A 15,575-nucleotide genomic window follows, 5' to 3' on the forward strand; every position below is an offset into this window, starting at 1 on the left:
GCTGCCAACAAAAAATATTTATTTTAAATAATACAGTTATGAAAGCTTTTGCCGCCCTGTGGAAATGCATGTGTTGTACATATGGTAGAGCTGGTCCTGCGACTAACATAATAGATCATTATTTGCGAGGAGTGTGCAAATTCTCACAGAAGTTCTAATTTAAGCCAAATGAAAACTGTATTCCGAATATAAACTCACTAAGTGGTTATTCCAGTTTTTTTTCCGATTGTGTATACGTGCCCAAACTAGTAAAGTTACTTGCAACTTGTTAAAAGAGACGAAATTTAACAGACAATAAAGTTCGCTAAATCAATCGAACACTAAATATATTTGTTTCTTACTTTCCTTTTTTATTTTTCTTCTTTTTCTCTTTTAGCTATTTCTCTATATACCCAGGGATCAATTACTTAATCATCTTGTGGTCACGTATTTTGACCTTGAATCTTCGCTACAGTTTTAGCAAAGTTCTGTTGTTTTATTTGATCCATAAATCGTTTGTCTTAGATCTATTGACGAATTGTGAAACAGCTGACGATTCCGCTAGAGATCTCTCTCTCTCTCTCTCTCTGTTTAGCGACCTTTCTTTCTTTCAGTTTCTTGTTACTGTTCTCATACACTTCTGTACTTCTCTTTCTTCCTTTTTTTTCTCGCACACGTTTTCTTTCATTCCGTTACTTTTTTCTCAAACAAAATAAACAAACACGAAATTCTTTCCTCTTTTTCCCAATCTCCTCGCGCAAGGTAGTCAGCATTTGGAACAAGAAAAATTACATAAAATTGTTTCCTGCTGTTTTGTTCTTTTTTTTTCTTTTTCTTTTTTTTTAATTCTACTTTTCTGTAACAGTTCTTCTTGCTCTAACAGCTTCAACTTCCGAAGTTACTTCGCTAGGGGAAAAAGAGTGTCTTTTCTCTAAAAAAAGATTATCTTTTTTTTTTTTTTTTTTTTTAAGAGTTTCCGAGATTTCAAGTTTATAACGTAAACAGTGAACGAAACTGGACTAGTGTTACAAGATTCGTCATTATTATTATTATTATTATTATTATTATTATTATTATTATTATTAGTGAAGTTGTCTTTAAAAGATTGGAGAAGGAAAGAAGCGGCTTGGGATCTGTATGCTAGGTACCATCCAGATATTTGCCTCGTGTGAGAGATTAAAACCCAGGAAAATCTCCCTCGAGATGGCTGTCCTGAAAGCTTTTTACACTTTTCGACTGAGTGGCTTCGCCGGGTATCGAAGCCAGATTCGTTTATTTGTAATGAAGACTTTATGTACAAACTTTCATCTTCATTACTTGATGAGTTCGTGGGACATTGAATTGTCACATAAATTATGGCTTCCCGCTCCCCTCTTGTGATATGATAAAACCCAGTTCGAGGTACAGGAAAGGGACAAAATTATGGATCCACCTGGTCTAAAAGACGTAACCACTTCAAACACGATTTGCGTCTGAATGGTAGGTGTCGCTGTTGTCACCGGTACATCCTGTGAGCTATACAATCTGGTCAACCTAATAGATTGGTCAGTTACAGTTCAGCGACCGGTCCTTACAGATTATCGTGAATCATATTATAGCTGACAGAGTTTCAAAGAGGGTAAGTTGTGGGTGCGCGTATGGTGGGAGCTTCCGTCACGAAAAGTAGCAGAAATATTTGGTGTATCAAAAGACACAATCTCGAAGATCATGACTGTCTACGAGTGTTCCGGAAAAACAGCAACAATGAAGTACCAACGTACACAAATTCGTGTTGCGTGAAAGACAGACGACATTGGGTAGCATTGTGGCAAAGCAGATCATCACTACGGCGCCAAACGGCACATCTGAGCTGAATACAGTGCCTAAAATCCCTGTTAGCGTCAAAATAGTCAGAAGAGAACTCCACAAGCAGGGTATTTATAGCATATCTGCAGTTCCCAAACCACTCGTGACTGTTGATTATGCTGCTATACGGAGACAGTGGTGCAATGCCCATATAAGCTAGACAATGGAACAGTGGAAGATTGTCATCTTGTCGGACGAGTCTTCCTTTACATTGTTTCCTACTGCCGGCCGAGTTACGTGTGGAGAATGCCAACATAAACGTACCATACAGACTGTCTGTTACCAAGAGTGAAGCATGGTGGTGAATCAGTGATAAGTAGGGCAGCCATATCCTGCTATCCTGACGGACTCATAATCACCTTGCATGACATGACAGAGCCAAGGACTACGTTGAGTGACCAGCTGCATTCCATGACGTAAAGTTTGTTCCTAGACGGTAATGTGTTTCAAGATGACAGAACCCCAGCTCAACCCCACATCGTCCAATGCAGGTTTGATGAGCACGAAGATGAAGTGCCACATCTCTTATGGCGTCCATAATCCCAAAATCTCAATGTCATTGAACCCTTGCGATCAGTTTTGGAGACCAAGATGCTAGCTCGCTACCGACCACCATCGTCCCTACAAGTTGCAGTTACTTTGGCATAAGTATGGTACAACATCTCTTTCACAACCATATGCGACTTGTATTTCTCCATTTCTCGTCGACTGCGTTTCGTACCAAAGGCGGTCCTATTCGCTACTAATATAGGTAATGTGCAATTTTTCAAGTGTTTCCATATTTTTGTCCATCCCCTATAGTGAGAACTGATAAATATATTCCAATATGCATTTCAAACGTTTCAGCTGTTTCTTCATGATGTCATTACACACTAAAATGAAATCTTTCAGTTTAGCGTCCGAGGATTATGCTCGTTACGCTAATAGAAACGGATGATTAAGGTAAGTGAACGATAATGGAAAAATTGGTGGAATGAGAATGCGGGAGGAAACGGGAGTAACCCGGGGAAACCCATGAACAGGATGTGGTCTACTATAAGCTTATTTGATTGGGGATCGAAACAGGGAACTCATGCACCCACAAGATAAGTTTTTTTCATGTATTAGATTGCTATTGAAATACATGCATTACCGAATATCAGCGATAATGATTTGTTTGTTTTTTTCGTATATACCCGTGCTTCAGGTTAACCTTTTTCCATGCATTTTATTGAATACACACTGAAAATATAACGCAAATGAGTGAAACTACATGATGTATTCCCTCTTATTAGTTTAAGCTACCTGTGTATCCCCGTTCTCCACAATTCAAAACACATACATGTACCAGAGTGAGTTCCCCACTACAAAAAGCCATGTTCATATCTGAAATAGGTTTTTATTCATGGATGTTTTTTTTATTTTAAAAAATGAATAAAAATAATGATGTTCATGAAAAGTCAAATTGTGTGCGTGACAATTTTTCAGGTCTTTTTTTTTTTTAGTTCGTGTTGATGTTAGTTAATTACTCCAAGCGTAGTCTATTATCTACTGAAGTTCGTTAGCGTTTGGTGTTTTTTGTTCAAAATGTTTTTTTTTCATTCGAAGATCTGGTGTTTGTTCTCTGTTTCTCGATCTTTTTTTCGTTTTTTCTTCTTTTTTGCGGGGGGGGGGGACAGAAAGGAAAATGTGCAGCGTGTTCAATTACCAGAAGCAAGCGTGTTTGTTCCATTTTAATTGTAGTAAGGTGTGTCGTATTACTAAATATTTGTTTAACTGTATTGTGTAAAACGAAGGTAAATACAAAAACAACTTTACACATCAGTAATAGAATGATCAATAGGCATGGCTATGCAGCAGATTTAGGCTCGAATACAATTATTTATAATATGATGATAAACTCTATTAGACACTAATGAAAGATCACGCTGTAGATGTTTCAATTCCAGCCGGTAAGTGCCAACCAGATGTTTGCTGCCATCTAACGGCGTTAAATATAACTTCTACTAGAAAAAAGACCAGTTGGCGTAACGGCCCATTTGTGAGCCTAAGCCTGCTCCAGCGCCATCTGCTAGCGACTGGCTGAACTATGTCCAGCGTAGCGGCGAGCATGGTCAACACGCTGTGACGCCCTGTCTCTAACCGCCACATCAGGAGCTTTCCAGACCTAGTGGTCATCACGTCTTGCTTTCACGTGACGCCTCAGTACGCTAGGTGGACGCCGAAAATTGGGAAGCACCAGCCGAAAATCGAACCCGGCACCACTTGCACATGAGGCCAACGTTCTAACCGCTAGACTAGGGCGTTCCCGTAACTTCTACTATATCTGCAAAAAGTAGAATTCCAAAATTCGCTTTCGTTCAAGAGTTATCGTGGGAATAACGGACAAACGTGGAACACTGTTGCCCTTGACTCCATTAAAAAACTCGGCCGAGATTATCGCTCAAACTATCTAAGGGCGATCAAACATTCAATTTGTTTTTCAAGAGTTATCCTGAGGAGTAACGACCGTAGCAACATTATAGTTCTAATGGTCCCGCTTTTACGGTTCTAATAAATGTCTTTTTCTTATAAGTATTGCAATATCCCCTTATATTAGTAAACAAAATCTTGTGCTACGGCACAAGCACCAGCGAGCAACTGGCAGATGCCATCTCCGATGGAACACGAAGAGGACACGAAGACATACGAAGAGGACCCCTTGAACTCCTCCGCAGGTTCCGCCTCTAAAGACTGGCTATAAAAAAAGACACCTCAAGTCAGAAGACATCATATCCTACCAATCTTTCCAAGCTGCATCGGGCGGGAAAGACTACTCTAACCTTATCTCTGAGCTGCAATGCGCAAGAGGTTCTTTAGACTCGATACAATGGGCAGAGTCGATCTAAGCAACAAATCTCAATCCTTCGACCTGTAACGGGTAGGAGGTCCAAAGAGAAATTTTAGAGAATTACTTATTTGTAACCTTGTATAAATTTATAGGGCTTTATACAGAGTCGTTCTGACGCGTGATTAGTGCCATATTAAAGAGTTTCAATAACATTTGTTTCCCTCAGTAGTTGGGCCTTTAGTATAATGCTAATCATACGTAAAAAAGACTTTGCATAAGGCCCATAACGTCTTTTATAATAATAAAAAACAGTGAGGGGAAAACCCGTGTACCGTTACTCTACCGAATATTACAGTATACACTGCATTTCCGTAATGTGTAACAAGCTATCATTAAAACTTAAATTAACATTGAGAGGTTTGCTATGTATTTTCCCATAATAGTTGCCCTAAATATCAATTAGTGAAATTATTTACAGAAGTTTGATTAAGTCCAAACCCAATATTACATTAGCAATTACTAGGAAACCAAAGGTATGCACAGTCAAAAGCCAAACTCTTAATATATAAAAGAATAAGTCCTGATTGATTAATCAATACCAAGACCAAACTGCTCAATAGAGAAACATGAAATATGAACTCTACATAGGATTTGTGGCCTAACGATTTTTTTTTTAATTAGGGGTAATATGGCGTTACAATCCTTATAATACCTTGGAATCCTTTAATGTTAGAGACATGGAAGTTGATACTAAAATTTGAAATATTCTTTATACATACTAGGCCGGTCAGAATGTATCCACTACGGGCCAGACTGGCTTAGTAATTGAGAGCTTTTCACTTGGGCGACAGGTGCTGCTTCGATCCCAGCGCATGGTTTGTAGACTTAGAGGTGGATAAACACAGTCTGTGTGTGTTTTGTCGAGGTACTCTCGTGTTTACTCACTTTTTTATTCCACTATTTCATTCATTATCATTATCATCATCATCACTGTCTCCCTTAGTCAGTACATAGTCGTGGGACGCTAAACTAGAAATTTTATTTCATTTGCCATGCCACGTTTGGTCAATATTAGATGAACTATATAGAAAATGAAATGAAAATGAAATCTTTTAACGTCCCATGTTTATTGCTGTTAAGCTAAGGGAGACGGATGATTAAGGCAAGTGAATGATAATGGAAGAATTGGTGAAATGAGAATCTTGGAGGAAACGGGAGTACTCCGAGAAAACCCACTGACGCGATGTTGTCCACCACGAGGATCGAACAAGGACCCCACTCGTCAGAGGCTAGCGATATGTCACTGAGCCACCGTACTCGCACAGAAATTATTTACATTTGTACGATATGTATCCCAACTCGCATTCCCATAGTATAACTATTTATTTCATCCATTTGCTTTTTTTCTGTAAAAAAATCTTTCCTCAAAATACTGTCTCTTAGGACCTTCAAGTTCTTTTAGCTGAGAGTTATCGGCTAATTTCTACATGTATATCGATACAACTGTGTAAGTTTTCCTTATATCGGAGTTACAATTAGTTGTAATCTCTCTTAGATGAGGTGTATGTAGAGCATTCATTTACGGCCAGGGTGGTAATAGTAATAAACAGAGTTGAAAGCTGTAGTTGTGTCTAACTAACTAACTAACTAACTCTATGGCTTATGGAACACAGAGGTTCAATGCCGCGTTCACAAAAGCTCTCCACTGACTTCTATCCTTAGCTAACTGCATCCAGTTTCTACTTTGTATTCCAATCTCTGCGAGATTCATCTTAATATTGTCCTCCCATCTGCACCTATGTCTTCCTAATGGTCGTTTTCCGATTGCTCTTCCATTCAAGACTTTGAAAGCGTTTATACTTTCTTCCATTCTAGCTACATGACCCGCCCACCTAAGCCTCCTAGACTTGACGACCCTAACAATGTTGGGTGAACCATATAAATTATGTAGTTCCTCGTTATGAAGTTTCCGCCATTCCCCATGTAGTTGTGTCTACGCTAGTAAATTGTTTTCCTGACTTTATGCTTGGTCATGCTAGTAGCAAACATGGTTACAAGAAACGGAAAGCACTAATGGGAAGAACTTGCATTTATTTATAGAATTAATGTGTTGAACTTGAGAGAAGATACTCACATTAAACATTTGTAGGAAGAACTTTCATTGCGTATGCGAGTCATTATTATAAATCAAAGTTCAGACGTATTACACAGCTTTGAGGCAATGGTTTTCTTGCATGTACACCTTATATGTGTAAGGTGTAAAAATATACATATTACAATGTTCGAGAGAAGAGAATATGTGACACATAATGGAATTCTGCTTTGTTTGATAGTTACAATTATCACAAATTGTGAATATGACTGACTTGTGATACCACATAGCAAACAAAAGGAAAGCGAGAGAGAAAGTAATCATTAACATCATAGAGAAAGTAATACCTGAAGAACGCAATAGTCGCAACGTTAGAGACGCAGCACTTCAGCACATGAGACCTCTTGAAGTAATGATAGGAATACCGTAGTTAGCAGATTGACACATCACGTCCACACAGAAGCCGATGAACGGCTAACATTGCTTGTGAATCACGTACTCCCCGGGCGGGTGTGTTTAGTGGCACAAACACAATGGGCAAAGAATATTGTTCCCAGGGAACGTTTCCCCTACATAGGACGACAGCATACACTAGTACATTCTACATACAAGAGGCTTTGTTAACTTTATCCATAATTCTCTCTCGTCCATCTCCTATCAGAAAACCTCCACACCTGCAAATTTACGGACAGTACGCTTAGCATATGACAACATTCCCTCCAAGCCACCACTAATACTTACTGATAATGCATTATGTAGTACACGTCATACTGCAACAGGTGTTGAATATGATATCGTGTACGCGCGACACCTGTGAATTATATTCAGATACAGCTGGTCAACATATTAAACATATGTTGTACGTACCTTACCCACTGTTGGAGAACTTGCTTATATTGCACGGATGTGGCGTACATAAGGTGCTTCAGGTGACCCCACGAAATATTTATCTCACCTCTTTATTATTTATCAGTTTATATAAATTGCCTACTAACACCTGAAAATGAAACTTAAACAGCAAATAATTCCTAGTATTATTTTTCAAGTCGCTCGTAATATAAGCCTTACTCCAAGAAGAAGCGGTAGCCCAAAAGTGTGTCCCAGTAATTACTGATCATAAGGTTACCTTAAACATAATAAATACAGAAATTTTATTTGTGTGAATAGATCTTGGACAAAAAATGTTATAGGACCCAGTCTTATTTTCGGGGAAACACGATACTATGTTAACCCAAAATCGGTTCAATACCCTCCCATTCCAACATCGAAAATTCATCGAAACCTCCATATATAGTATAAACAAATATTTCACAGAAACAACAGTATATTGAAGTGTTGATGGAACAACCGAAATGTCTTTCTTCTATGTTGTGTTTAGTTACACCCTTTGTCAGGAAATGCTCATTTACTTACACCAAACACCTCTTGAGTTGCATTCTAATGTCTAACAAGGGACCATTCCGATTTGGTGAATTCAATTGCTGAAAATGATTGCTAGCACTGGATTTTGCACCAAAAGGAATAGAGAAACATAGGGTGTTTGGTGGCAGACCGTATACAGGATGGGAGATAAATGAGGGCAAAGTGCGAAGATAGAACGTTGAAAATGTCTAGAAATGCCATGTTAATTTTGAAACGAGTAGAGAGATTGAGGTCCAGTGTTGGATATGATCAATGCATGTACAGCTCCATTGAAATGAAAATGAAATCTTTAAGTTTTACGTCCCACGGTTATGCCGGTTAGGCTAAAGGAGACGGTGATTATGAGAGATGAGTGAAATGGTGGAATGAAGAAAGTGGGAGGAAACGGGAGAACCCCGAGAAAACCCACGAGCACGATGTTTGTCCACCACAAAGTTCACTTGGGGGAGGCTGGGATCGAACCCGGGACCCCGAGCACCAGAGGTGAACGCTCTACCACTGAGCCACCGCGCCCCCCCCCTATAGCTCCATTGAATAGGCGTAATGTGAATCATGGGGGACATCTGAAAAGCCGCCATGTTGGACTTAGCCCAAAAAGAATATACGGGAAAGGGATCATGTGACATATGGCTCTTGACGCACACCGTCTATTGAAGTCAATAGTGGCCAATATAGTTTGACACCTCTATAACAGGAGGCGTTCCTATAGCAATATATCATTATCATCGTAAAGGTGACGTGAATGGGGAACTAGAGACCCTGTAGTACGGTCCATGAGCACACCGTATGCAAGAGGGATAGAAAGAGATAGAATTGAATCCTGAAACATCAAGAAGAATGTTTGCAATATGTAACGAAGTGAGAAGTAGTTTCACTGGATGAATGCTGGCGTTGTACCTTGAACCAAGACACCTGTCCCATTCAGGTTTTGATGTATTAATTATTCCCTCCATCAAAACGTGCCTGTTGTAACACTGGTGATTTTTCTCATAACCAGTTACATACAATGGGCAGTTAAAATACTGTTCACATTACGCCTATTCAGTGGAGATCTACGTGCAAACTTATATCCAACATTTGACCTCAATCCCTCTACACGTTTCAAAATTAGCATGGTATTTCTAGACTTTTTTACGTTCTATCTTCGCACTTTACCCTCATTTATCTTCCACCCTGTATGCAGTCTGTCACAAAACACCATCTTTTTCCCTGTTTCTTTTGGTGCTTAATCCAGCGTTAGCAATCATTTTCAGCAATTGAATTCACTAAACCGGAATGGTCCCTTGTAAGATTGTCCTGAGTTGCATCTTAACACCTAAGTTTTTCTGGGTTACATCCGCATGCCTGACATTCTTCTAAGTTGCATTCTAATGTTTAACATTGTTTTGGATTTTACCCTAGTCCTCTTGGGTTGCACCCTAATATATAACTTCCTCTCGGGTTGGGTCTTAATCGGGTATGCTCGTAGTTTGCTTTCTAAAGAGCAACACCCTCCTAGGTTGAAACTTTATGCTTAATGTCCTCATATGTTTCTTAACAATGATCGATATACAGTCTTTTATTTATTTTAATCGAATTACCTGTAGGCCCATGCAGTCGCAAGTATGTGTAGATTAGGATTAGAATTAGATTTCTATGCTTTCAGCATTTATGTCCATTTAGCCCGTCACGTGTGAGGAATGACGTTCCTCGGCCATCACGCTGTCCGAGGAAACGGGAGGAAGAAAGGGTCGGGGAAGGAAGGATACAGGCCTTGCATATTAGCTATCATCCCAGCTTTTGCCTGTTGTGAATGAGAAAAACCCGGGAAAACCTCGCGCAGGATGGTTAGCCTGAAAAAGCTTTCACAAATTTTCGACCGAAAGTCCCCACCAGGAATCGAACCCGGGACCGCTCGCACCAAAGACGAGAGCGTTATCTACTACGCTATACGGGGCCACAAGTATGTGTAGGAAATTGTGATTCTTTTTACGTACAGATCCTAATAGGTCAAATAAATTGCCTCTTTGATAGATGTAATTCCTTCCCCTTATTGATATAAATATAGTGATGAAAAATAGATGAACGACCAATTTTCTTTTTTTAATAATACTGTACTTCTACCCTTCTGAAGGATCTGAATATTACCATCCCATTAGAGAAAATAATAAATAAGGCACTTAGTATTTTTATGCAAGTTTCAAAGAAAAAAAGAATTGTGTGTTAGATTTGTTTACAACAAATTTTAACATAAGTATTTTCGATGTTTGCTGTTAAAGATATAATATTAATCAATACCTGAAATTCTCTGTAAAAAATGATAGTTTTGTCAGGAAATGCAATTGTTTCGAGTACCTAAGCTGCCATTGATTTTACATTTGAATTAAATTTTAACTTTGTTTTGTATATATATATATATATAAGATTGCATGTTCGAAAACATTTTTATAGAGAATTCATAAAACAATTGAGTCATGACATGAGCCAATATATCTTTGTTTTTTATTATTATTTTATTTAAACTTCCGAGATCCATTTAACAGAAGACCTTCAGCAGAAATAAAGAATTCGTCCAAGGCCAGAACATTGGCAGTGGTTTACAATGAAAATGAATGCAAATTCAATATAGACTAATATTTAACATGAAAAGCATTTCACTGGGAATAAAAATGGAGAACACTTTTGCCGTAATGATTCATATTCATTTTTGATAATATATTAGCACAAGCTTTTTCATTTCCTTTTCTTTTGTTTTATTTTTTCTTCTCTTCTTTGGATTTAAACAGTTTGACGTATTGCAGATTTTCTGCCTTTCTTCTTTCAGCATTTTAAGTAAAAGACCGTGTTAGTATTAGCCATTTTCCCTGCCATTTAGCATATCTTCATCTGCGCGTGGTTTAAAATTGCAACGTTTTCTATCATTGTTTTTATATTATTATTATTATTATTATTATTATTTTCTAACTCTTTTTATGACTTTATAAAAGCAAATGTTCATCACCGCAGAAAGTCAAGCTTGCAATTGAATTCTATTCTGTTACACATTATCGAATTAGAATTATTGTTATCCATGTCCTTGTCGTTCAGGAATAATTGTTCATAAACTCGACTAATAATTGATCGCTCCAAGACTCTGAGATAGGACAGCAAAATTACGTCGACCAGTGTCATTACATAGTTGTGTTGTTATAGTGTAGATGATTTTAGGCTGAGATTGTTCTGATCAATGTCCTCTTTAAGGAATAATAGCCCAGAAATTGTATGTTAACCGGAGGGAAACAGTTTTAAGACCACGCTGTATGCATCATCCTATTTGAACCAAATATATACCACAGAATGATTTGAGAGCAAGAATGGGTTTGATAAATTTTACTCTGAAGGGATAGTGGTCGGTAGACTGTCCCTATATTAGCGTGAGCAGTCGCTCATTCGCGTTCTGCAAACTTTGTACCGTGATAACAATTATGAAGTAGATGGTGTTAAAGGAAAATGGTTTTGATAGGTGTCTTGAGAAATCATAGTACATAAAGTGCCCGCACACTGTTATTGATTATTCCAAGATTCTTTGAGGTTAGAGTAGCTAAATTCTGCACAGTTGATTGTTGCTATGATATAGATAGTTTTTAAGAGGCGATTGTAATCGACCGTCCTCTTTTGGTGGACGAATGGTTGCAGTTGCTTCATGACTATCAGTCTACTTCCATAATAGTTACGAATCCATCCAATTAGCAGAGCTTGACTCAACTAGTTTTGTTCCTTGTGGGTAAGAGACGTAGAGCTGATCTCGAACAAATCGAAACAATGAGGAGAAGGATTGTCTGGAAATACAGAAACACGATTGACTGAAAGAAATTAGTACGTGCGTGGTGATGATGTGTAAAATTAAAAATGAGTTATAGTTCTTCACAAGTGCAGATGGAGTGTTGTAATCTAAGTTTCCGTTTCAAAGTCATTAATCATGCATTGTCGTTGTCTTATTTCATTGCAAATGTTTGTGAAAGAGTGGTAACGCTTTTGTGTTTTATTCTATAAATGAAGCAAAACGTGTAATTATTCAAATATATTTCATGAATTATAGTGTTTAACAAAATCAATGCGGAAGTTTTGTGTAGAAATAACTTTAAAAGTTATGTTGTTCATTATTTTTAAAAGTGAATAGTAATTGAATTTTATAGTAAAAATAGCGATTGTAAACTTCAATCAATAAGTACATAATTATGAAACTGTTTTTCAAAGGAAAATTTAAACTACATTCACGCTCGTAATTCAAATATTTTAATGTTACGAACAAAAGAGACAGTATAACGTACTATGGAAGTGTTCGAAAATTTTGCATTACAACCCCTGTGGTGTTATACAACCATAATCACTGTAAAGCATGTATGGTTGCCTATAAGCATGCCACTTTGCTGTAACTAACCCAGCATTCGTTGAGGTGGTTCTCAGATTAAATCTAAGGATTACCATAAAATCTGAGAGACATTTATATGGGGCAACCGGGATGGTATACTCATGAAATAATAATAATAATAATAATAATAATAATAATAATAATAATAATAATAATAATAATAATACTGCTCTTATGAGAAAGTTAGTGCCTATGCCCATAACACATTAACAGGTTGGATTGAGAAGCTCCTCCTTTTATGAAGTCGATAAGAAAGGAACAATGTACTTTTCTGCCCGAGGTTTCTAAATATTGAAGTAACACTCGCAAGGAAGGAGCACATCCTGCTCTACTTCTTTTTCTAAGCGTTTTTCCCAGTTAGCTGGGCTCGGTTTTGTGTCATATCCACTGGGCTCGGTTTGTTTCTTTCTTGTGTCATATCCACTGTGACACCACACTGTACTATATAGTTCTTAACAGAATCTCAGCACTTCAGCCTCGGCTCGTTTCCCACTTCTATAGCATTTACTCGGTGAGTTACGTATTTCAAAGTTCTTTTTCTTACATGCTCATACTATGTCAGTCTACTTCCTTGTAGTTTTTCTACTACTGGTCTCACCTTTACTGTTCTCCGGATCACTTCATTCTCAATTTTGTCCTGCCACCTCACTCCACACATCCACAGCAACATCTTCATCTCCGTAACATAGAACCTGTGTTCCTCTCTCTACTTCGTCGTCCAATATTCCGCTCCGTACAATAAGGCAGCTCTCACTAATGTTTTGCAAACTTTTCCTTTAAGGCTTATTGGTACCCTACTGTCACACAACACTTCTGCCGCTTTTCTCCATTTTACCCAGCCTCTGCTAACTGTCCTGTTTACATCTTCTTGTATTCTTGCATTTTCTTGCAGAATTGCTCTCAAGCACTTGAATTACTTCGTCATTATCACCTCTTTTTGTCCAGTTTTACACGTATATTATCGATTACATTTTCCTGAAAGGATGATGTAAATATTCTGTCTTAGTTCTGTTAATTTTAAGCCATTTCCTCTCCAATGCTCTCTCCAGGCATCTAATTTCTCTTCCGAAACTACCCTGGTCCCACTTGCCAGAACGATGTCATCCGTAAATAGAATATTTCGAAGTGTTACCTCTACGATATCCTTTGTAAGTTCGTTCGTCACAAGCTCGAAATGGTATCAATGTTGAATTGTTGGTGGTCTGAGTTTGCTTCACTCAATCATTCTGTGAGTCGAAGTGGTAGACAGAAGTTTGCTTATTGTTAAATAGAGGTTAGTCACGAGTCTGTGGGTTCATGAATATACTCAGAAGGGAGAATTGCTATCATACGAGAGCACTAGTAAGATATAGGAGCATACGGACTTCTTGGATATGCTGTACAATTTTCTAATACAAAGTCATCTTATTGCTTGGGCATAAGAAAAGCATGTTAAATAATATAGAATTTGTAATTTTTGTTTCAGGACAAGTCTTCAGATGGTGAAAGTACACCTACCACAGGAGCAATTGGAGCCGATTCAAACACCATAATGAAGAAAAATGATGTCACAGAAAACGAAAAGGATGGATCACACACTGAAGACCAGGCTGATGAATTAACACTCGTCAATTCTTTCAACACGGTTAGTTTCAAATATATAACACTTGATCAAAATATACGTAGAATTTTAGTTTTCTTTCATATATATACAGGGGTAGACAAAAAATCTGAAAACACTTCATACAGGACACGTAAGATCGGCCCTCCACTGTACAACACGTGTTGCAGTTGTCGATCGTTTTTTGCTTTCAATGTGTCATGTGGACCTTGCTCTTCCGTCAGCAGTAACCCGTTTACCTGTGTGTGTCGTGGTGCGGTAAAATGGGCGACCTGACAGACTTCCAAAGAGGCATGATTGTTGGTGCCCATCTGGTTGGTGCTTCAGTGGTAACAGTGGCAAACATTGTGGGGGTATCGAAAGGCACTGTGTGCAATGTCATGAGGGCATACACAATTCATGGGCAAACGACGTCTGCAAAGCACAACAGTGGTCGAGAGACAATTCTGTCAGACGGGGTCCGGAGGGCATTAAAACGGATTGTAGCAGCTAAAAAGAAGACCACTGCAAGGAAAATTACGTCTGAACTCAATTCCGGCCTACAGAACCCGGTTTCATCGAAAACAGTGCGACGGGAACTTCATAAAATGAAAATTCATGGCAGGGCCGCTATCGCCAAACCCCTGGTCACAGCAGTAAATGCAAAGTGACATATCCAGTGGTGCAAGGACCACAAGGCGTGGACTTATGAGCAGTAGAAACACGTAATGTGGTCCTATGGGGAGAACACCGTCGCAGGCCTATGATACAGACTGTCTGCTCCCAACTGTAAAGCATGGAGGTGGTTCTGTTACAGTATGGGCAGTGATATTGTGGTTTTCTGCAGGTCTCATCATAGAACTGCATGGAATGATCAATGCTAAGGCGTATGAGGCCATTTGGGGGACCTGGTTCTACCCATGGCTCAAATATTGTTCCATGATGGCGATGGCATCTACAAAGATGATTTGGCGCCCTGCGAAATCATGGTTCGAGGAGCATGACCACGAGCTATCACACTTCCCCTGGGTCCAACATTCACCAGATCTGAACATCATTGAGCCATTGTGGTCTGAGTTAGAAAGGCGCGTTCAGTCTCATTACCCTCCACCAGCATCCGTTAAGGAACTGGAGCATGTTTTGGAGGAACAATAATACAAAATTCCACACACCACGGTGCAGGAGCTGTATACGTCCATTCCACGTCGGATCCAAGCTGTTTTGGGCGCAAAAGAAGGCCCCACACCATACTAGGTATGATTTTCGCACTTTTGCAAACGTTTTTGATTTTTTGGTCCAACCCCTTATATATAGAGTGGTAAGAAACTATTTGAATAAACTTCGGGAGCTGATTCACGACACCAAAACCAGCAAAAAAAAAAAACCTGTAAAACTTTGGCCAGTGAGGAATAGTTTCGGCGATATAAGGTGCCAAAAGCGTGGGAAAAATGAACTTCAG

General features: G+C 38.7%; 1 protein-coding gene across 3 annotated transcripts in view; it reads left to right on the forward strand.

Annotated features, from left to right (window-relative positions):
• LOC145674428 (uncharacterized) overlaps positions 1 to 15,575 on the forward strand; it is a 1,698,027-nt gene that overhangs the window by 1,671,547 nt on the left and 10,905 nt on the right. For all 3 annotated transcript variants that reach the window (XM_081744474.1, XM_081744473.1, XM_081744472.1), the window contains one exon: positions 14,003 to 14,161. In XM_081744474.1, coding sequence (XP_081600600.1) covers positions 14,003 to 14,161 — 159 coding nt within the window. The remainder of the gene's footprint in view (positions 1 to 14,002; positions 14,162 to 15,575) is intronic.

Source organism: Thermobia domestica, chromosome 17 (assembly GCF_964235325.1).
Source record: "Thermobia domestica chromosome 17, izTheDome1.hap1.1, whole genome shotgun sequence".
Taxonomy (NCBI): domain Eukaryota; kingdom Metazoa; phylum Arthropoda; class Insecta; order Zygentoma; family Lepismatidae; genus Thermobia; species Thermobia domestica.